This window comes from Entelurus aequoreus, linkage group LG24 (genome assembly GCF_033978785.1).
Source record: "Entelurus aequoreus isolate RoL-2023_Sb linkage group LG24, RoL_Eaeq_v1.1, whole genome shotgun sequence".
Taxonomy (NCBI): domain Eukaryota; kingdom Metazoa; phylum Chordata; class Actinopteri; order Syngnathiformes; family Syngnathidae; genus Entelurus; species Entelurus aequoreus.
Genome location: NC_084754.1, coordinates 35,421,886 through 35,444,101, shown reverse-complemented (window position 1 = coordinate 35,444,101; position 22,216 = coordinate 35,421,886). Strand labels below are relative to the sequence as shown.

Sequence of the window (22,216 nt, the reverse complement as noted above, 5' to 3'; positions counted from 1 at the left end):
TTACAGTTCAAGCCCAATACAGAAAGTATTCATAATTTATGTAAATGAGGTATCCATATTACATGTAGCTGTTTCTCCATTTCCAGGGAAATACAAGAGAACAAGGATGCCAGATGGACTGGGTACCGATTGGGACAGCACCAACGGCAATGACTAGTAGCAAGAGCACCCAAACAGGGAAAATACATCATAGATCAAAGGGTATGTATATTTCGGTGATGAACATGATTCTGCACATCACAGTACACATTGCACAGCTGCCTGTGCAGAGTAGAGTAGACAGATAAATTAGGTGATTCAAAGACAATAATTAGTTAGGATCCTAGTTTAATTTTAACAGATTATATAAAACAACTTGTGTTTTATTTTATTGCTAGGACACCAGGTGACCCCAGAGATCCTCGAGAGGGTTAGAGCTCGGCCGGCCAGGGTTAGTGAAGTCCCATCGTCAAGTGTAGCAGCTCCATCTGACAGCCCCGAGATGCAGACTAACATAGCAACTCCAGGTGCGTCTGGAATGCAAGCAAAGCTACGACCACCTCCTGCATTGTCTGATGAAGGACCAGCATCAAGTCCCGCTGCGCCTTTTGTTAGTGGTTCTTCCGATGACAGCTATGTGCCGAGTGAGTCATCGACATCGGATCCGTGTCAATCTGACGGGTTGCCAGATCCCACACATACTCCCAAGATGCGGGAAGAGGGCTGCCACAAGGAACCGAAGTACATCATCTTTTTTTTTTTTTCTTCAAATATTTTTTATTGAATTTTGCAGACAGTACAGTATGATGGATCATGGCAACAGCAAGTTGAGGTATCTGCACATTTTACAACATGTAACATAATAAACCCCAGCCCTTACAATACCCACCCACTTAATTTCAAGATAATTGTCATCTAGTGCCCACAACAAATATAGACACACATGAATATATGCACACTTAGGTTCAATCTAACAAAATATATTAAGATAAAGAAAAGAATAGATAGGGTAAAATAAATAAATAAATACTACATAAGATATACAATAAAATATAACGTAAAAGTAAATAAACAAAGGGAATGAGCGCCGGGAAGGGGGGGTGGGGTGGGGTCTTCAGCGGTCAGCTCTGTCTAAGTTGTGTTACTCGAATCGCTTGGGGTGATGTCAAGCTTGTCCCTAATAAGGTCTAGGAGGGGGCCCCAAGTTTTATGGAAAGATGACAAAGATCCTTTCTGCGAGAACCAAAGCTTCTCTAGTTGCAGACACCGCAAGACATGTTGTATCCAACTGTTATGGCTGGGCGGAGACGCAAGCTTCCATTTAAAAATAATTGTACGCCTAGCCAGCAGAGTCGTTAACGCAATGACATGACGAGCTGTTGCAGGTAGACCGTCCACCTGCGGAACGCCAAAAAGGGCAGTCAGCGGGCTGGGTGTTATTGTCCTATCAAGGGCCTGCCCGACAGTGTCAAAAATAGCCGACCAAAAACTTGAGAGTTTTGGGCACGTCCAGAACATATGCAAATGGTCAGCTGGGGATTGTCTACAGCGATTACAAGCGTCGCTATGGTTGGGGTATATTTTAGCCAGTCTAGCATTGGTGAAATGTGCTTTATGTAGTACCTTTCATTGTATTAGGCCATGCCTAGCGCATATAGATGATGAATGTACCAGCCTCAAAGCCTCTTGCCACCTCCCGTCAGGTATAGGTGCCCCAAGGTCATGCTCCCAGGATTCTCTGACAGATGAAGTGTTAAGTGGATTCAGAAGGCCGATTTCATTATATATGACAGATATCAAACGTCGTTGGTCAGAGTCCAAGGAGAGAAACCGATCGATTTCTGCTTCTGGGGGGCGGTGGGGAAAGTGAGGAAATTGTTTTTTAATAAAATGCCTTGTTTGGAGGTATCGAAAGAAATGAATATTAGGCAGATTGTATCTTGTTGACAGAGAAGCGAAGGAAGAGAACACTCCATCGTGGTACAGGTCATTGAGAATTTTAAGGCCGTTAGTCAACCAAGCGCGAAACGCGGAATCAGAGCAGGCAGGGAGAAAGGCGGGATTGTTCAAAATCGGAGCACCGCTGGAAGCCCTGTGTAAGCCGTGATGTTTCCTAAATTGAGTCCAAATTTTAATGGTATTTTTAACAACTGGGTTTAGGGAGGTCCCCAATGAACATAAGGGTAGCTGTGAGCAAATCACCGCGTGCAGAGAACCATTAGACGATGCCACCTCTATGTGAGCCCAAGGTGGACAGGCGGCTGGGGAGTCGCAGCGGGCCCAGTACAGAAGTTTATTAATATTGCAGGCCCAGAAATAATTTCTAAAGTTTGGAAGTGCTAGACCATCCTCCGCCTTAGGGAGCTGTAGAATGGCTTTCCTAAGGCGGACTGGCTTGTTTTGCCAAATGAAAGCAAGAAGTTCTTTGATCAAGGCCAACAAAAAATGATTTGTTGAGACATATAGGGATGTGCTGAAAGAGATGTACAAATTTTGAAAGTAAAATCATTTTTATGAGGTTAATGCGGCCAACCAGGGATAGGGAGAGGGCAGCCCACCTGGACAAGTCCGATTTACATTTGTCCAACAGTGCCTGAAAGTTTTTACGGAACAGCTCTGTGGGAGAATTCGAGACGAACACACCCAGATATTTAAATCCGTCCTCTGAGATCTTAAAGGAAAATTGTGAGCGCGGGAGTGACCTTGCCAAATTATTCACAAAAAATAGTTCGCTTTTCTGAATATTCAGTTTGTACCCTGACAAACGACCGAACTGATCCAGAATTGATAGTATATGTGGAAGCGAGGACGAGGGGTCCGAAACGAACAACAGAAGATCATCGGCATATAGGGAGAGCTTATGAACCCGACCGAAACGAGTGATACCCCTAAATTCCTCCCAATTCTTAAGCCAAATAGCAAGCGGTTCAATGGCTATATTAAACAGCAAGGGTGAAAGCGGACATCCCTGCCGGGTCCCACGCTGGAGAGGGAAATAAGCTGAACGGATGCCGTTAGTATGTACGGAGGCAAGCGGAGTCTCGTACAGGACTCTAACCCAAGAAGTAAATTTAGGATCAAAACCAAATTTCTCCATAATAAAAAATAAGTAGCCCCACTCCACCCCATTGAACGCCTTCTCCGCATCCAGCGCCACCACAACCTCCGGAGTATCAGATGGCGGAGAGAGAACTATATTCAACAATCTTCTGGTATTGAAAAATGGATGCCTCCCCAGCGTGAAACCTGTCTGATCAGCCGAAATTATTGAGGGGGGCACGGCTTGAAGACGTATAGAGAGAACTTTCGCCAGAATCTTGCAGTCCACGTTCAAAAGTGAGATGGGTCTGTAGTTACCACAAGAGGTAGCATCCCTGTCTTTCTTAAGAAGTAATGAAATGGAAGCTTCTGACAGAGTCCTTGGTAAGCGGCCGGCGTTGAAGGAATCATTGAACATTCTTGCTAAAATGGGGGATAACAGTAATGAGTAAGCCTTGTAAAATACAACTGTGAAGCCATCCGGGCCGGGCGACTTTCCATTTTGCATAGATCGAATTGCCTCCTGTATCTCTGACGAGGAGATGGGTCTACCCAGCTCCCTGGCAATGTTTACATCAATGCAAGGATATGTTAATGAATCGAGGGGGTTGGGGCAAATCACGGAGACAGGAGAGCATTCAGAAGTGTATAATTTAGTATAAAATTCGGAAAAACACCTATTAATATCCACTGGATCGGAAGTATAACTACCATCAGGTAGTCTAATTTTGGGAATCGACCGCGATGCGCAAGCAGCCCTGGCCCGTTGAGCTAAAAGTCGGCCGGCCTTGTCTCCATGTTCATAAAAGCATTGTTTGGATTGACGCAGTTTTCTCTCTACTATGTGCGTCATAAGCAGGTCATGTTCCAAATGTAGCAAAATACGTTTTTTATACAGGGTTGGAGATGGACAAACAGCGTATACATTGTCGAGGTCGAGGAGTTCTTTAGCAAATTCCGTCAGCCTAGCCCTCTCAGTCCTCCTCATCCTGGAAATATAAGAGATCACCTGTCCTCGGATAGTAGCCTTAAGTGCTTCCCACAAAGTGCTATTTCCAATGTCAGGGGTGTCATTAAACTCAATATAGGTACGAATTTCTGTTTCAAGAAAATCTTTGAACTTAATGTTTAAGAGCAAGTGAGAGCTGAACCTCCACATTGTACGGCCGGTTACACCTTGCGGAAATTTAATGTCAACTGAGATTGGCGCGTGGTCAGAGACGGCTATCGGGTGGTAGTCACATGCATTAATACAATGCAAGAGATTGTTATATATTAAAAATAAATCAATACGGGAAAACGAATGGTGAACGTGCGAGAAGAATGAAAATGCCTTCCCATGCGGGTTCCTGAATCTCTAGGGATCAGAAAGTCCTACTTGGTTTGCATAAGTTGACACAGCCTCTGCTGCTTTGGATAGTGTATTTGGGGTATGGGAGGATCGATCAAGAATCGCATCCTGGACTAAGTTAAAATCCCCGCCTACGATTATGCGGTGGCTATCAACGTTGGGGATCCTAGCAAAAAGTCTTGTGAAAAAAGTGTCATCATCCCAGTTAGGTGCATACACAGAGACTAAAATTACCGGTGTGTTCTGTAACGTGCCCGAAACCACAACATAGCGACCCTCATTATCTTCTATAACGTCTGCTGGCTCAAACATAACACGCTTATGAATAATTATGGCCGAACCCCTAGCCCTAGCAGAAAATTTGGAATGGAATAAATGGCTCATCCAAGACCTCTTAATACAGAGAATTTCTGATGTCTTCAGGTGTGTTTCTTGCAGAAACATAATGTCCCCTTTAAGATGTTGCAGCCGAGTTAAGACCTTACCAATTTTGACAGCGTTGTTCATGCCCTTGGTGTTCCAAGAGATGATACGCACTCCGCCACTCGTCACCCTACCAGCATCCGCCATCCATTAGACCCCAACAGTAAATCTGTATGACACGCCTTAGACCCCACAGGGAGAGACGGGAGGGAGAGAGGGAAGGTATAGCAGCAAAAAAAGAAAAATAACAAAGTAGTACAAAACACTAAACTAGTAATGACAGAAAGACACATTTCAATGCAATTACCCTTACTACCCACCCTAAATAAGAACCTTATCTGAGCTCTCTCGCTCTTACTTAGCCTAATTTGACTGATGCTAACTTCCGGAGTCTCCTCCCTTACAGTAACAGTAATGAACTCCATAAAACGAAATAAGAGTTTAAAGTGAGCCTACATTCGCGAGACGCATCCCAACCTGAGTGTATAGTAATATAGGAAATATTAAACCGAAATAAACAAACAAGGCACATAAGCAGCGTTGGCTCAACACCAAAATGTACAGTGCACCAATAGCTTTAGTGATGTATTTTGGACCAAGGAGTGCCTCATAACGTACATACGAATGACTAGATCAAATTTAAAAAAATTAGGATGCATAATCAAAATGTGTCACAAATAGCTTGGCCCCTCAGACAAAAAGAAAAAGAAGAAAGAACGCCCGGTACAGAACGAAACAAACAGACAAAAAAACAATAGTCACGACCATCCATGTTTGAAATTATGTGACCACCATTAGCCAGTGTGTAAATTGCAACACTCAAACATTGCTTCCTATTATGAGCACACATCTAAAGCCATACTTGCCAACCCTCCCGTTTTTAGCGGGAGACTCCCGCTCCAGCGCCTCTCCCGATAACCTCCCGGCAGAAATTTTCTCCCGACAAACTCCCGGTATTCAGCCGGAGCTGGAGGCCACGCCCCCTCCAGCTCAATGCGGACCTGAGGGGGGACAGCCTGTTCTCACGTCCGCTTTCCCACAATATAAACAGCTTGCCTGCCCAATGACGTCATAACATCTACGGCAGGGGTCACCAACGCGGTGCCCGCGGGCACCAGGTCGCCCGTAAGGACCAGATGAGTCGCCCGCGGGCCTGTTCTAAAAAAAAATAAATAAAAAAAAAAAAAAATAATTTAAAAAAAAAAAAAAAAAAAAAAAAAAAAATTAAATCTACATAGAAAAAACACAAGATACACTTTCAATCAGTGCATCAACCCAAACAACCTCCGACATGCACACTCATCCACACCCACTCACACAAAAGGGGTTATTTCTTTCTGCTACCAATATTCTGGTTCCCACAACATAGACAACACATCTGCAAGGGACACTGTCCCTGAAGCACACGTGATTGTATAGGCTGCTGGTCCACTAACATTTTCATTAATTACTATTTTTTATGTAATTATTTTTATATTGTTTTACTTTCTTTTTTATCCAAGAAAATGTTTTTTATTTATTTATCTTATTTTATTTTATTTTTTTAAAAAGGGCCTTATCTTCAACAGACCAGGTTGTCAATGAAATTAGATTTGTTTAAAGGGTTTTTTAAACCAGGCCCAGTCCAGATAATGTCCAAGTCGGACTCAGCAACACACACCTTCATTCATGTACACAGAAAAAAATTAGGGAACACAACAGATTGCATATAATTTATAAACAAAATTACATTTTCAAAATAAGCATTTATGTACAGTCCAGATTATGTCCAGGTCACTCAAATTAGGGAACACAACAACAGATATCATATAATCTATAAACATAATTATACTTTCAAAATAAGCCTTTGAGGACTTCTCATCTTTTTTTTAATGTTTTTTGGCATCATTATCGTTTTCAACCATGTAACTTTCTAAAGGTAGAAAATACTGAATAAATGTTTTAAAGAAAGTAATACTAAGTGAATATTTGTTTTTGGCCTTAAAAATAAACATTTTACCGAGTGCTATAATTAAATTGACTAAATCATGATTGTCAATGAACTCTCCTAAAATAACAGAAACCACATTAAGCTTCATAAACAAACCAATCCTTAAACACATTTTTTCAACTTCCACCCAAAACAAAGACACAATATGACAATACCAAAACAAATGCAGGGTGGATTCAGGCTCCTGACAACAAAATCGGCAATCATCTGACTCTGTCATATTCCATAATTTTAACATTTTCCCTGTGGGTAAGAAGTTATAAATAATTTTAATTTGAAAATAACGATTTTGCACATCGATAGTGGTTTTATAGATTAGTTTGAATATGGCATCCCATGGCAACGGGCAGTCAAAAAAGTCCTCCCATTTTCCATTTGTGTTGTATGAGGCAGCCTTCAAAGATTTCTTTATTAAATAAAAATTATATATTTTTCTATTTATTTTAGTTCCTTTTTGCCAACTAGAATTTCTTATTAGAGGTTTACAAACTAATAATTTAGTAGTTCCATAATTAATTATTTGTTTCCATCTTTTCCCAATTACTCCAGTTAGTTGATAAAATGAAAAGCTTGAGCAAATTCATCATACTTCATAATTTTACCATTCTCATTGATAATATCATTGACAAAAATGATTCCTCTTTCAAACATATTTTTCCAAAAGAAAGGCTTTCCATCTATTACAATATTAGAGTTCATCCATATTAACTGCTGCAAAATATCGTCTCTTTTTTCTGGCACATAAAATTGAAAACACCACTATGAGTGGATTGTTTCCTTTATGAACCCCGCCATGTTTCCCAGCAGACTCTCTGGGAGGGGATCACTTGTAAAAAAGGATACAATTTCTTTTGATACAGTACATGTTTTTTGTCCAACAGGACATTTGTGTACCACTCAATGTTTAAATACATATTTGGAACAATTAATGCTTTTAAAGACAGACACATAGCTTCAAGGTTGAGAAGTTTCAGGCCCCCATATTCATACTCTTTGTACAAAACCTTTCTTTTAATCTTTTCTGGTTTGCCGTTCCAGACAAAATCGAAGACCCTCCGCTCATAAATCTTAAAAAAGTTTTGTGATGGAGCTGGTAATGACAAAAACAAATAAATAAATTGAGGAATAATTAACGAGTTGGCAATAGACATTTTACCATACAAGGTTAGGGATTTCCCTTTCCATAATTGCATAATTTTGTCCAGCTTTCTTAGTCGATTATCATAATTTACTGAGCCTAGATCTTCCAGATTTTCTGGGACAACAACACCAAGTATGTTAACTGGTCCATCTGTCCACAAAACAGGCACTTTGCATTCCATTCGAAAGGACGTTCCCTTTAGATTTCCGATCCTTAACATTTTACATTTATCATAATTAAGCTTAAGGCCAGATTGCTGTGAAAATATGTCCAAAAGATTAAGAAGGTTCCGCAAACAATGAGGAAAAATCTTATTTGTGAATCAGCCTTTTCTGACATGAACTTCATCAAGAACAAACACAGAACACGCCTCACTGATGCACATCTGCAAGACTCACTCAGAGTTGCAGTGTCAAGTTACACACCAGAGTACAACACACTAGTTAACAGCATGCAATGCCAGGCTTCCCACTAACTGACAAAGAAACAGATAACAGATTTGGTGTCCAGTTCAAAGTGTGACATGATTTAAAAATTTGAGAGTTTACTTTTGTATTTTACATGAGTTATTATTTGTACAAACATGGTGCAAAGTAATTCATGATTTGTTAAAAAAAATGTTAGTGGCTAGCTAGTTAAAATGGGATATTGTGATTTCACAAGACTGAATTAGAAGTGATCATTTGAAAATGTTCAATTTGAAAAATGTGCACTTAGAGAAAATATAAAAATAAAGTGTTGCATATTGATATTTATCTGTTTCTATATATATTTATTGTGAGAAATCATTAAGATGATCAGTGTTTGGACAAAGATAAATATCATTAATTATTAATAATAACAGAGTTAAAGGTAAATTGAGCAAATTGGCTACTTCTGGCAATTTATTTAAGTGTGTATCTAACTGGTAGCCCTTCGCAGTAATCAGTACCCAAGAAGTAGCCCTTGGTTTCAAAAAGGTTGGTGACCCCTGATCTACGGCTTTTAGAGAGTAGAGTGCACAACTGCGCACACAACAAGGAGACGAAGCAGAAGAACGAGGAAGTTACGCCGTCGACGAGCAAGATGAAGAAATACGCTTGCAAGTTCCAAAACGAATGGAAACAAGAATTTCAGTTCATCCAGGACAGTTCGAAGGGGAAGGGGTATGTAATTATGTTGCCTGTACATTTAGTAGAACAGACTTCTCCATTGAAAACGGTGGCCGAGTCATGAACGGAGGAGAAGTTAAACAGGACAATACTGCCATCTACTGGATAGCCCCCGGAACACTGAAATTCAAGTATTTATTTTATTTATATGTATAATAAAATAAATATATATATATAGCTAGAATTCACTGAAAGTCAAGTATTTCATACATATATATATATATATATATATATATATATATACATATATATATATATATATATGAAATATATATATATATATATATATATATATATATATATATATATATATATATATATATATATATATATATATATATATATATATATACAACAAATATATATATATATATATATATATATATATATATATATATATATATATATATATATATATATATATATATATATATATATATATATATATATATATATATTTATATATATATATATGAAATATGAAATACTTGAGTTGGTGAATTCTAGCTGTAAATATACTCTCCACGCCCTTAACCAAGCCCCCGCCCCACGCCCGAACACGCCCCCACCCCCCCACCCCCCCAGTATCGGAGGTCTCAAGGTTGGCAAGTATGTCTAAAGTGGTGGTCAGGGCTTAGAACAGCTAAACAAACGAAGGCCCACAGTGTCCACAGTGAATGCAAAGTTGTCATAAGTCAGGCCTCTAAAAAAGTTGAACTTACAGTTTTTATTCCAGGAGCTGCACAGTCAAGGCGCAAATTGTTGTCATGTCCAGCCGCTTTGTAGTGGTAAATAGCCGTCCAAGCCCATCAGGTATCTTGCGTGCGGATTGATGTCAAGAAGTCCTTGGCCTCTGTAACCGATCCGAATCTCTTCTTACCACCATCCTTCGTTATTATGACAAGTCTGGCCGGGAACAATAATGCTGGTCGTAGGCCCATTTGGTAGAGCTCCGACATCACATCGCGGTATTTTTGGCGTTGTTCCACCACTTCAGGTGCATAGTCCTCGTAGATGGCGACGGGGTAACCTCGGTATTGCAGCTTGCCTCTCCTGACCCTGGCCTCGCGGATAGTTCTCTCCTTCACCTGGTACTTGTGTAGCCGTATCAGAACGGGCCTCGGTCTCTGGTCTGGCTTCGGCTTGCTAGCGAGTGTCCGATGGGCCCGGTCGCACTCCGGCGGTGATTCCAAAAATCCTCGTCAAAAATCTCCTTCAGTAGCTCCGCAAAAAAGGTAGTTGGACGTGGCCCCTCCACGGACTCTGGTACGCCGACCACTCGGATGTTATTTCGCCGACTCCGGGATTCGAGGTCGCTAACTTTAGCCCGTAGCTTAGCTTCGATCTCCGTTAGCTTAGCACATGTTGCTTCCAATGCTAGCAGGCGTTTGTCTTGCAAAGTAGCATTTTCCTCGGGTGAAGTAATTTTCTGAGAGTGTTCAGAGACCTTGGTGTGTACCTTATCAATCTTTGTCTCGAGTGTAGAAATTGCTGTCCTGAAGTCCGCGTAGAGGGCCTGGCGGTGTTCTTCCAGAAGACTAGCTATAGCCGACATGTTGATTTCGCCGGCACCCCTGTCGGAGGAGCTAGGTCCGACACCGGTATCTCTGGCGCTCCGCTTCGTCGAGTGAGTTGGCATTTCTTGCCGGTTGCAACTCCGGAGTAATATAATCACTCGCTCGCCGGCTTACTGGCGTAGTTTATGGAGTTTTAAAGAGTGGCAATGTAAAAAGTTGTGGGAGGGAGACTCAACACGTGTCTACTCCATCTTGCCCAAACCGGAAGTCCGAAGTTCATCATCTTTGAGTCGTGCCTCCAGAGTCTCGTCAAGTGGTGTCACTGTCCAGCCTGTGGCAGCCAGGACATAAGCCCTTCTTGGGATTCGAACGGTACACAGCTGACCATGACTATACAATGTGCATCTTGTGACCAGAGGATTAGGTGGATCAGCCAGCCAACCATTGGCCCTTATGCCGCGGGCAACATCCTGCATCTGCTGGCATCGTCTTCACTGGCGCATCTTCTGGCAAGGTGTTGCAAGTGCTGAACAGCATCGAAGTGGTCATGTATGTGAAGAGAACATTTTTCAACCACCAGGAGCTCATCCTGTAGCCGGCCATCAAAAAGGTGTGGGAGGAACAGCAACGGACGCACCTCACCATGCTGCAGGTGGAAGGCCGACCCCTCGTCCTTGGTGGTGATGGGCGAGCAGACAGTCCGGGACACAGCGCCAAGTTCTGTACCTACACCACAATGGAGCTTGAGGCCATTGTGGTTCTCGACCATTCAGGTTGTACACGTACGACCATATAATCTCACTAAAACACTAGTAACATAATAAGCAGATAAGGGATTTTCCAGAATTATCCTAGTAAATTTGTCTAATAACATTAACCATTTCAATGCCCCTAAGCCCCTTTTTAATTTTTTTCTTTGCTCATTCCTTTTCTGTTATATATATTTCAGAGCAATGAATGTCATGGCAGCTACCATATGGAGATGGAAGGACTGAAGAGGATGGTGGAGCTGCTGATCAGCTGGGACCTGGATGTCGGGGTGCTGGTGACAGACAGACACAGACAGATCGCTAAATCGATTCGCGAAAACATGCCCAATACACGGCACTGCTATGACATCTGGCATGTTGCAAAATGTTAGTTGGATTATTTGTATGCATGACAAGTTGTGAAGTAGTGTGTATATATTAGTGATCAGATGAATGCGATATTGTATTTAATCCACAAATTTCTGCTTTTTTCTGTTTGTAGCCATCGGGAAGAAACTGAAGGCCATCGTCAAGCTCAAGGACTGTGAAGACCTGAAGCCATGGGTGCTAAGTATAATCAACCACCTCTACTGGGCAGCAGTGTCTACACCGCCTGGAGAGGGGGAACTTCTGTTTGCCAAGTGGAAGTCTGTGGAGCGACACATTCAGAACATCCACAAGGACCATGGCGACCTCTTCCCAATTTGTGCTCATGGACAACTGCACGGTAGAAGGCTGCAAAAGAAATTGCTCAAACTAAGTGAGTAGGCAAATAATTTGCCCGAAAGCAGTGAGGGACTAGCAGTATTTTCCTGCACATCTTTTAAAAGTAAAAAAAATTCAGATAAACTTGTAAGTAAATAACCAGTTTAAGTTGACTGGAACATTTTTGTAGAAACATTGTTCTATTTTAGATTTATGTTTAGGTTCACGCTCAGCAGTGAAACTGGAGGAGGTGGTTAACAACAAGTCCCTGCTGAAAGATATCGCCATGCTGTCGGGTGAACACCAGACTTCCAAGGTGGAGGCGTTCCATAGCCTTATCATACAGGTGAGAATTAGGCTGATCGCCAGTAGGTGGCGTCGGTGGCTACCACCTGCCACTAGGACTTTGGGGGCCAGGGAGCAAAATACTAGAGCATACTAAATGTAGCCTTGATACAGTCAGTGTAAGCAAGAGAATGTTAGAGGTCCAACACAGTGGCTAGGCATCTTGGTGAGAAAGATTGCAAACAATTCTGGCGTGGTGTTAAAATTAAAAACAAAACAGCTTCATTATTGCAGGAGATCAAGCTTTAATAGCTGACTATAAACAGTTTAATACACAAACATTTATATTCAAATTTACAAACAATTTATAAATTAACACACACATTGTATGGACGCATGACTGAATAAAGTGTCTTTTATCTTATACAGTTCGCACCGAAAATGTATGTCTTCACATACATCGGAATGCTGTGCAGGTATGTTTCCACACTAATCTAAGTGTCACTAGGGCCATACTTTAGTACTAATTATTACATTATTCTGTTACCACACCTAGGAACCTGCTTGCTGGGCTGCACTGGAATGAAAACTCGAGCCGCCCTATAGCCACTACACAAGCGGGTGCTGAGCGCTATGCAGTACGCTACCCGAAGTATAAAGCAGGGGGCCATGTGGTCAGGAAAATCGCGACAGAGCCAACATACCGTAAGTGTAGAGGACACAAAACATGTAAACACTTGACACTTTGTATCATGATAATAATACTTGAAATATAGTCAGCTATGGCAATCTTTGATAGTCTCCATCAAGACTCATCTTTCTGTTAACATTAAGATATCATTAATGAAAGCCTCTGCATGACAGGTGCTGGTCTGTCAATGAAACTACATCCTAAACTCTTTCTTAGAAAATGAGACACCTTACATCAGCGGCCCGGTACCGGTCCGTGGATTGATTGGTACCGGGCCGCGGCCGCACAAGGTCCGTGGAAGAAATTTTCAAGCATTAACCGGTCCGAAAGTACAAAAAGGTTGGGGACCACTGCCTTACATAACTCAACTGTACACAAAGCACAATAGAATGTAATTCTAGTGCAAGTTCAAACAAACGTTGGTCATATAATAACAAATAAATATGCTATTTCACTCAACAGTCTTACAAGACAAAGATTAATAGAGTTTGCTAATTATGTTATGCTAGTCCATTAATTTAATAAATGAATGTTCTGTGCTGAAGTACCGTAACTGTGAAATGTAGGCTGGGTAATGACTGAATGGCCTTGAACGTACCCTTGATATCTTTGTGCAGTGGCAGTATCGTAGCCCATAGGGTTTATCCAAGGTGTGATTATTGCTAGTTGAAAACTTTATCCAATACCCCGCCTTGATGACTTGAAATATAGTCAGCTATGGCAATTTTTGATAGTCTCCATTGAGACTCATCTTTCTGTTAACTTCAAGATCTTGTTAATGAAAACCTCTGCGTGACAGGTGCTGGTCTGGCAATGAAATAACATCCTAAACTTTTTCCTTGAAAATGTATTGATAAGACACCTTACAGAACTATACTGTACACAAAACACAATAGAATGAGTTTCTAGTACAAGTTCAAGCAAACCTTGGTCAACAAATAAATATGCTATTTTGAACAACAGTCTTACAAGACAAAGAATAAAAGAGTTTGCCAATTATGTTATGCGAGTCCATTAATTTAATGAATGCATGTTCTGTGCTGAAGTACCGTAACTGTGAAATGTAGGCTGGGTAAAGACTGAATGGCCTTGAACTTTCTCTTGACATTTTTGTGCAGTATCATAGCCCATGAGGTTTATCCGATGTGTGATTATTGCTAATTGAAAACTTTACCCAATACCCCGCCTTGATGATTTGAAATATAGTCCGCTATGGCAGTTTATGATAGTCTCCATTTGAGCCCCATCTCTCTGTTAACATCAAGATCTCATTAATAAAAACCTCTGCATGACAGGTGCTGGTCTGGCAATGAAACTACATCCTAAACTTTTTCCTTGAAAATGTATTGATAAGACAGACACCTTACAGAACTATACTGTACATAAAGCACAAAATAATGAGTTTCTAGTACTAGTTCAAACAAACCTTGGTCAACAAATAAATATGCTATTTTGAACAACAGTCTTTCAAGACAAAGAATAAAAGAGTTTGCCATTTATGTTATGCGAGTCCATTAATTTAATGAATGAATGTTCTGTGCTGAAGTACTGTAACTGTGAAATGTAGGCTCGGTAATGACTGAATGGCCTTGAACATTCACTTGACATCTTTGTGCAGTGGCAGTATTATAGCCCATGAGGTTTATCTGAGGTGTGATTATTGCTTGTTGAAATTTTACCCAATACCCTGCCTTGATGACTTGAAATATAATCAGCTATGGCAATTTTTGATAGTCTCCATCAAGACTCATCTTTCTGTTAACATTAAGATATCATTAATGAAAACCTCTGCATGACAGGTGCTGGTCTGTCAATGAAACTACATCCTAAGCTCTTTCTTAGAAAATGAGACACCTTACATAACTCAACTGTACACAAAGCACAATAGAATGTAATTCTAGTGCAAGTTCAAACAAACGTTGGTCAAATAATAACAAATAAATATGCTATTTCACACAACAGTCTTACAAGACAAAGATTAATAGAGTTTGCTAATTATGTTATGGGGCAGCATGGTAGAAGAGGGGTTAGTGCATCTGCCTCACAATACAAAGGTCCTGAGTAGTCCTGAGTTCAATCCCGGGCTCGGGATCTTTCTGTGTGGAGTTTGCATTTTCTCCCCGTGACTGCGTGGGTTCCCTCCGGGTACTCCGGCTTCCTCCCACCTCCAAAGACATGCACCTGGGGGTAGGTTGATTGGCAATACTAAATTGGCCCTAGTGTCTGAATGTGAGTGTGAATGTTGTCTGTCTATCTGTGTTGGCCCTGTAATGAGGTGGCGACTTGTCCAGGGTGTACCCCGCCTTCCGCCCAAATGCAGCTGAGATAGGCTCCAGCAACCTCAGAAAGGAATAAGCGGTAGAAAATGGATGGATGGAATTATGTTATGCTAGTCCATTAATTTAATGAATGAATGTTCTTTGCTGAAGTACCGTAACTGTGAAATGTAGGCTGGGTAATGACTGAATGGCCTTGAACGTTCCCTTGATGTCTTTGTGCAGTGGCAGTATCGTAGCCCATGAGGTCAGCTATGGCAATTTTGTTTAAAGTTTCCTTTATGACTCATCTTTCTGTTATCATTAAGATCTCATTATTGAAAACCTCTGCATGACAGGTGCTGCTCTGTCAATAAAACGTCCTCAACTTATTCCTTGAAAATGTATTGATAAGACACCTTACAGAACTATACTGTACACAAAATACAATAGAATGTTTCTAGTACAACTTCAAACAAACGGTCTATTTATGAGAAATAAATATGCTATTTCGAACAACAGTCTTACACGACAAAGAATAAAAGAGTTTGCCAACTATGTTATGCGAGTCCATTAATTTAATGAATGAATGTTCTGGACTGAAGTACCGTAACTGTGAAATGTAGGCTGGGTAGTGACTGACTGCCCTTGAACATTCTCTAGATATCTTTGTGCAGTGGCAGTATCATAGCCCGTGATGTTTATCCGAGGCTTGATTATTGTTAGTTGAAAGCTTTACCCAATACCTTGCCTTGATGACTTGAACTATAGTCAGCTATGGCAATTTTTGATAGTGTCCGTTGAGACTCATCTTTCTGTTAACGTCAAGATCTCATTAATGAAAATGTTCTGCATTGCAGGTGCTGGTCTGTCAATGAAACTACATCCTAAACTCTTTCCTTGAAAATGTATCGATAGGAAAGCCTACATAACTCAATTGTACACAAAGCACAACAGAATGTGTTTCTAGTACAAGTTCAAACAAACTTTGTTCAAATGATAAGAAATAAATATCTTATTTCACACAACAGTCCTATAAGATAAATAATAATAGAGTTTGCCAATTATGTTATGCTAGTCCATTAAATGAATGAATGAATGTTCTGTGCTGAAGTACCGTAACTGTGAAATGTAGTCTGAGTAATGATTGAATGGCCTTGAACATTCATTTGTTGTATTTGTGCAGTGGCAGTATCGTAGCCCATGAGGTTGATCTGAGGAGTGAATATTGCTGGTTGTAAACTTTACCCGATACCCTGCCTTGATGACTTGAAGTATAGTCAGCTATGGCAATTTTTGATAGTCTCCATATGAAAACTTCTGCATGACAAGTGCTGGTCTTTCAATGAAGCTACATCCTAAACTCTTTCCTTGGAAATGTATTGATAGGACACCTTACATAACTCAAATGTACACAAGGCACAATCAAATATGTTTCTAGTACAAGTTCAAACAAACGTTGGTCAAATGATAAGAAATAAATATGCCATTTTGAACAAAATTCTTACAAGACAAAGAATAAAAGAGTTTGCCAACTATGTTATGCTAGTCCATTAATTTAATGAATGAATGTTCTGTGCTGAAGTACCGTAACTGTGAAATGTAGGCTGGGTAATGACTGAATGGCCTTGAACGCTCACTGGATATCTTTGTGCAGTGGCAGTATCGTAGCCCATAGGGTTTATCCAAGGTGTGATTATTGCTAGTTGAAAACTTTATCCAATACCCTGCCTTGATGACTTGAAATATAGTCAGCTATGGCAATTTTTGATAGTCTCCATTGAGACTCATCTTTCTGTTAACTTCAAGATCTTCTTAATGAAAACCTCTGCGTGACAGGTGCTGGTCTGGCAATGAAATAACATCCTAAACTTTTTCCTTGAAAATGTATTGATAAGACACCTTACAGAACTATACTGTACACAAAACACAATAGAATGAGTTTCTAGTACAAGTTCAAGCAAACTTTGGTCAACAAATAAATATGCTATTTTGAACAACAGTCTTACAAGACAAAGAATAAAAGAGTTTGCCAATTATGTTATGCGAGTCCATTAATTTAATGAATGCATGTTCTGTGCTGAAGTACCGTAACTGTGAAATGTAGGCTGGGTAATGACTGAATGGCCTTGAACTTTCTCTTGACATTTTTGTGCAGTGGCAGTATCATAGCCCATGAGGTTTATCCGATGTGTGATTATTGCTAATTGAAAACTTTACCCAATACCCCGCCTTGATGATTTGAAATATAGTCCGCTATGGCAGTTTATGATAGTCTCCATTTGAGCCCCATCTCTCTGTTAACATCAAGATCTCATTAATAAAAACCTCTGCATGACAGGTGCTGGTCTGGCAATGAAACTACATCCTAAACTTTTTCCTTGAAAATGTATTGATAAGACAGACACCTTACAGAACTATACTGTACATAAAGCACAAAATAATGAGTTTCTAGTACTAGTTCAAACAAACCTTGGTCAACAAATAAATATGCTATTTTGAACAACAGTCTTTCAAGACAAAGAATAAAAGAGTTTGCCATTTATGTTATGCGAGTCCATTAATTTAATGAATGAATGTTCTGTGCTGAAGTACTGTAACTGTGAAATGTAGGCTCGGTAATGACTGAATGGCCTTGAACATTCACTTGACATCTTTGTGCAGTGGCAGTATTATAGCCCATGAGGTTTATCTGAGGTGTGATTATTGCTTGTTGAAATTTTACCCAATACCCTGCCTTGATGACTTGAAATATAATCAGCTATGGCAATTTTTGATAGTCTCCATCAAGACTCATCTTTCTGTTAACATTAAGATATCATTAATGAAAACCTCTGCATGACAGGTGCTGGTCTGTCAATGAAACTACATCCTAAGCTCTTTCTTAGAAAATGAGACACCTTACATAACTCAACTGTACACAAAGCACAATAGAATGTAATTCTAGTGCAAGTTCAAACAAACGTTGGTCAAATAATAACAAATAAATATGCTATTTCACACAACAGTCTTACAAGACAAAGATTAATAGAGTTTGCTAATTATGTTATGGGGCAGCATGGTAGAAGAGGGGTTAGTGCATCTGCCTCACAATACAAAGGTCCTGAGTAGTCCTGAGTTCAATCCCGGGCTCGGGATCTTTCTGTGTGGAGTTTGCATTTTCTCCCCGTGACTGCGTGGGTTCCCTCCGGGTACTCCGGCTTCCTCCCACCTCCAAATACATGCACCTGGGGGTAGGTTGATTGGCAATACTAAATTGGCCCTAGTGTCTGAATGTGAGTGTGAATGTTGTCTGTCTATCTGTGTTGGCCCTGTGATGAGGTGGCGACTTGTCCAGGGTGTACCCCGCCTTCCGCCCAAATGCAGCTGAGATAGGCTCCAGCGACCTCAGAAAGAAATAAGCGGTAGAAAATGGATGGATGGAATTATGTTATGCTAGTCCATTAATTTAATGAATGAATGTTCTTTGCTGAAGTACCGTAACTGTGAAATGTAGGCTGGGTAATGACTGAATGGCCTTGAACGTTCCCTTGATGTTTTTGTGCAGTGGCAGTATCATAGCCCATGAGGTCAGCTATGGCAATTTTGTTTAAAGTTTCCTTTATGACTCATCTTTCTGTTATCATTAAGATCTCATTATTGAAAACCTCTGCATGACAGGTGCTGCTCTGTCAATAAAACGTCCTCAACTTATTCCTTGAAAATGTATTGATAAGACACCTTACAGAACTATACTGTACACAAAATACAATAGAATGTTTCTAGTACAAGTTCAAACAAACGGTCTATTTATGAGAAATAAATATGCTATTTCGAACAACAGTCTTACACGACAAAGAATAAAAGAGTTTGCCAACTATGTTATGCGAGTCCATTAATTTAATGAATGAATGTTCTGGACTGAAGTACCGTAACTGTGAAATGTAGGCTGGGTAGTGACTGACTGCCCTTGAACATTCTCTAGATATCTTTGTGCAGTGGCAGTATCATAGCCCGTGATGTTTATCCGAGGCTTGATTATTGTTAGTTGAAAGCTTTACCCAATACCTTGCCTTGATGACTTGAACTATAGTCAGCTATGGCAATTTTTGATAGTGTCCGTTGAGACTCATCTTTCTGTTAACGTCAAGATCTCATTAATGAAAATGTTCTGCATTGCAGGTGCTGGTCTGTCAATGAAACTACATCCTAAACTCTTTCCTTGAAAATGTATCGATAGGAAAGCCTACATAACTCAATTGTACACAAAGCACAACAGAATGTGTTTCTAGTACAAGTTCAAACAAACTTTGTTCAAATGATAAGAAATAAATATCTTATTTCACACAACAGTCCTATAAGATAAATAATAATAGAGTTTGCCAATTATGTTATGCTAGTCCATTAAATGAATGAATGAATGTTCTGTGCTGAAGTACCGTAACTGTGAAATGTAGTCTGAGTAATGATTGAATGGCCTTGAACATTCATTTGTTGTATTTGTGCAGTGGCAGTATCGTAGCCCATGAGGTTGATCTGAGGAGTGATTATTGCTGGTTGTAAACTTTACCCGATACCCTGCCTTGATGACTTGAAGTATAGTCAGCTATGGCAATTTTTGATAGTCTCCATATGAAAACTTCTGCATGACAAGTGCTGGTCTTTCAATGAAGCTACATCCTAAACTCTTTCCTTGGAAATGTATTGATAGGACACCTTACATAACTCAAATGTACACAAAGCACAATCAAATATGTTTCTAGTACAAGTTCAAACAAACGTTGGTCAAATGATAAGAAATAAATATGCCATTTTGAACCAAATTTTTACAAGACAAAGAATAAAAGAGTTTGCCAACTATGTTATGCTAGTCCATTAATTTAATGAATGAATGTTCTGTGCTGAAGTACTGTAACTGTGAAATGTAGGCTGGGTAATGACTGAATGGCCTTGAACTTTCTCTTGACATTTTTGTGCAGTGGCAGTATCATAGCCCATGAGGTTTATCCGATGTGTGATGATTGCTAATTGAAAACTTTACCCAATACCCCGCCTTGATGATTTGAAATATAGTCAGCTATGGCAGTTTATGATAGTCTCCATTTGAGCCCCATCTCTCTGTTAACATCAAGATCTCATTAATAAAAACCTCTGCATGACAGGTGCTGGTCTGGCAATGAAACTACATCCTAAACTTTTTCCTTGAAAATGTATTGATAAGACAGACACCTTACAGAACTATACTGTACATAAAGCACAAAATAATGAGTTTCTAGTACTAGTTCAAACAAACCTTGGTCAACAAATAAATATGCTATTTTGAACAACAGTCTTTCAAGACAAAGAATAAAAGAGTTTGCCATTCATGTTATGCGAGTCCATTAATTTAATGAATGAATGTTCTGTGCTGAAGTACTGTAACTGTGAAATGTAGGCTCGGTAATGACTGAATGGCCTTGAACATTCACTTGACATCTTTGTGCAGTGGCAGTATTATAGCCCATGAGGTTTATCTGAGGTGTGATTATTGCTTGTTGAAATTTTACCCAATACCCTGCCTTGATGACTTGAAATATAATCAGCTATGGCAATTTTTGATAGTCTCCATCAAGACTCATCTTTCTGTTAACATTAAGATATCATTAATGAAAACCTCTGCATGACAGGTGCTGGTCTGTCAATGAAACTACATCCTAAGCTCTTTCTTAGAAAATGAGACACCTTACATAACTCAACTGTACACAAAGCACAATAGAAAGTAATTCTAGTGCAAGTTCAAACAAACGTTGGTCAAATAATAACAAATAAATATGCTATTTCACACAACAGTCTTACAAGACAAAGATTAATAGAGTTTGCTAATTATGTTATGGGGCAGCATGGTAGAAGAGGGGTTAGTGCATCTGCCTCACAATACAAAGGTCCTGAGTAGTCCTGAGTTCAATCCCGGGCTCGGGATCTTTCTGTGTGGAGTTTGCATTTTCTCCCCGTGACTGCGTGGGTTCCCTCCGGGTACTCCGGCTTCCTCCCACCTCCAAAGACATGCACCTGGAGGTAGGTTGATTGGCAATACTAAATTGGCCCTAGTGTCTGAATGTGAGTGTGAATGTTGTCTGTCTATCTGTGTTGGCCCTGTGATGAGGTGGCGACTTGTCCAGGGTGTACCCCGCCTTCCGCCCAAATGCAGCTGAGATAGGCTCCAGCGACCTCAGAAAGGAATAAGCGGTAGAAAATGGATGGATGGAATTATGTTATGCTAGTCCATTAATTTAATGAATGAATGTTCTTTGCTGAAGTACCGTAACTGTGAAATGTAGGCTGGGTAATGACTGAATGGCCTTGAACGTTCCCTTGATGTCTTTGTGCAGTGGCAGTATCGTAGCCCATGAGGTCAGCTATGGCAATTTTGTTTAAAGTTTCCTTTATGACTCATCTTTCTGTTATCATTAGATCTCATTATTGAAAACCTCTGCATGACAGGTGCTGCTCTGTCAATAAAACGTCCTCAACTTATTCCTTGAAAATGTATTGATAAGACACCTTACAGAACTATACTGTACACAAAATACAATAGAATGTTTCTAGTACAAGTTCAAACAAACGGTCTATTTATGAGAAATAAATATGCTATTTCAAACAACAGTCTTACACGACAAAGAATAAAAGAGTTTGCCAACTATGTTATGCGAGTCCATTAATTTAATGAATGAATGTTCTGGACTGAAGTACCGTAACTGTGAAATGTAGGCTGGGTAGTGACTGACTGCCCTTGAACATTCTCTAGATATCTTTGTGCAGTGGCAGTATCATAGCCCGTGATGTTTATCCGAGGCTTGATTATTGTTAGTTGAAAGCTTTACCCAATACCTTGCCTTGATGACTTGAACTATAGTCAGCTATGGCAATTTTTGATAGTGTCCGTTGAGACTCATCTTTCTGTTAACGTCAAGATCTCATTAAT

At 40.0% G+C, this 22,216-nt stretch overlaps 2 protein-coding genes and 13 non-coding genes across 16 annotated transcripts in view; all 15 read left to right on the top strand.

The window, feature by feature from the left end:
• LOC133641562 (uncharacterized) overlaps positions 1-11,244 on the top strand; it is a 31,484-nt gene extending 20,240 nt beyond the window's left edge. The window contains exons 3-5 of one of the 2 annotated variants that reach the window (XM_062035368.1): positions 87-201; positions 378-811; positions 11,008-11,244. In XM_062035368.1, the coding sequence (XP_061891352.1) occupies positions 87-201; positions 378-763 (501 nt within the window). In that variant the 3' untranslated portion in view covers positions 764-811; positions 11,008-11,244. Of the gene's footprint in view, positions 1-86; positions 202-377; positions 931-11,007 lie in introns of those variants that run through there. The other variant, XM_062035369.1, reaches the window with a different exon arrangement.
• The window catches only part of LOC133641707 (uncharacterized), a 53,410-nt gene continuing 42,026 nt past the window's right edge, over positions 10,833-22,216 (top strand). Inside the window, exons 1-7 of the mRNA XM_062035649.1 lie at positions 10,833-11,105; positions 11,172-11,373; positions 11,541-11,727; positions 11,843-12,100; positions 12,267-12,391; positions 12,760-12,806; positions 12,887-13,035. Of these exons, the coding sequence (XP_061891633.1) occupies positions 10,978-11,105; positions 11,172-11,373; positions 11,541-11,727; positions 11,843-12,100; positions 12,267-12,391; positions 12,760-12,806; positions 12,887-13,035 (1,096 nt within the window). The 5' untranslated portion in view covers positions 10,833-10,977. The remainder of the gene's footprint in view (positions 11,106-11,171; positions 11,374-11,540; positions 11,728-11,842; positions 12,101-12,266; positions 12,392-12,759; positions 12,807-12,886; positions 13,036-22,216) is intronic.
• Positions 13,627-13,767, top strand: LOC133642101 (U4 spliceosomal RNA). The gene has a single exon (XR_009824450.1). It is a non-coding gene; the product is annotated as a U4 spliceosomal RNA (small nuclear RNA).
• LOC133642078 (U4 spliceosomal RNA) lies at positions 14,128-14,263 on the top strand. Its single transcript, XR_009824429.1, has one exon. It is a non-coding gene; the product is annotated as a U4 spliceosomal RNA (small nuclear RNA).
• LOC133642038 (U4 spliceosomal RNA) lies at positions 14,628-14,767 on the top strand. The gene has a single exon (XR_009824391.1). It is a non-coding gene; the product is annotated as a U4 spliceosomal RNA (small nuclear RNA).
• Positions 15,942-16,082, top strand: LOC133642020 (U4 spliceosomal RNA). The gene has a single exon (XR_009824374.1). It is a non-coding gene; the product is annotated as a U4 spliceosomal RNA (small nuclear RNA).
• LOC133642072 (U4 spliceosomal RNA) lies at positions 16,451-16,592 on the top strand. The gene has a single exon (XR_009824423.1). It is a non-coding gene; the product is annotated as a U4 spliceosomal RNA (small nuclear RNA).
• Positions 16,922-17,062, top strand: LOC133642112 (U4 spliceosomal RNA). The gene has a single exon (XR_009824460.1). It is a non-coding gene; the product is annotated as a U4 spliceosomal RNA (small nuclear RNA).
• Positions 17,423-17,564, top strand: LOC133642068 (U4 spliceosomal RNA). Its single transcript, XR_009824421.1, has one exon. It is a non-coding gene; the product is annotated as a U4 spliceosomal RNA (small nuclear RNA).
• Positions 17,929-18,068, top strand: LOC133642036 (U4 spliceosomal RNA). The gene has a single exon (XR_009824389.1). It is a non-coding gene; the product is annotated as a U4 spliceosomal RNA (small nuclear RNA).
• Positions 19,243-19,383, top strand: LOC133642127 (U4 spliceosomal RNA). Its single transcript, XR_009824475.1, has one exon. It is a non-coding gene; the product is annotated as a U4 spliceosomal RNA (small nuclear RNA).
• LOC133642058 (U4 spliceosomal RNA) lies at positions 19,752-19,893 on the top strand. Its single transcript, XR_009824411.1, has one exon. It is a non-coding gene; the product is annotated as a U4 spliceosomal RNA (small nuclear RNA).
• Positions 20,223-20,364, top strand: LOC133642047 (U4 spliceosomal RNA). Its single transcript, XR_009824400.1, has one exon. It is a non-coding gene; the product is annotated as a U4 spliceosomal RNA (small nuclear RNA).
• Positions 20,729-20,868, top strand: LOC133642035 (U4 spliceosomal RNA). Its single transcript, XR_009824388.1, has one exon. It is a non-coding gene; the product is annotated as a U4 spliceosomal RNA (small nuclear RNA).
• On the top strand, positions 22,042-22,182 carry LOC133642126 (U4 spliceosomal RNA). Its single transcript, XR_009824474.1, has one exon. It is a non-coding gene; the product is annotated as a U4 spliceosomal RNA (small nuclear RNA).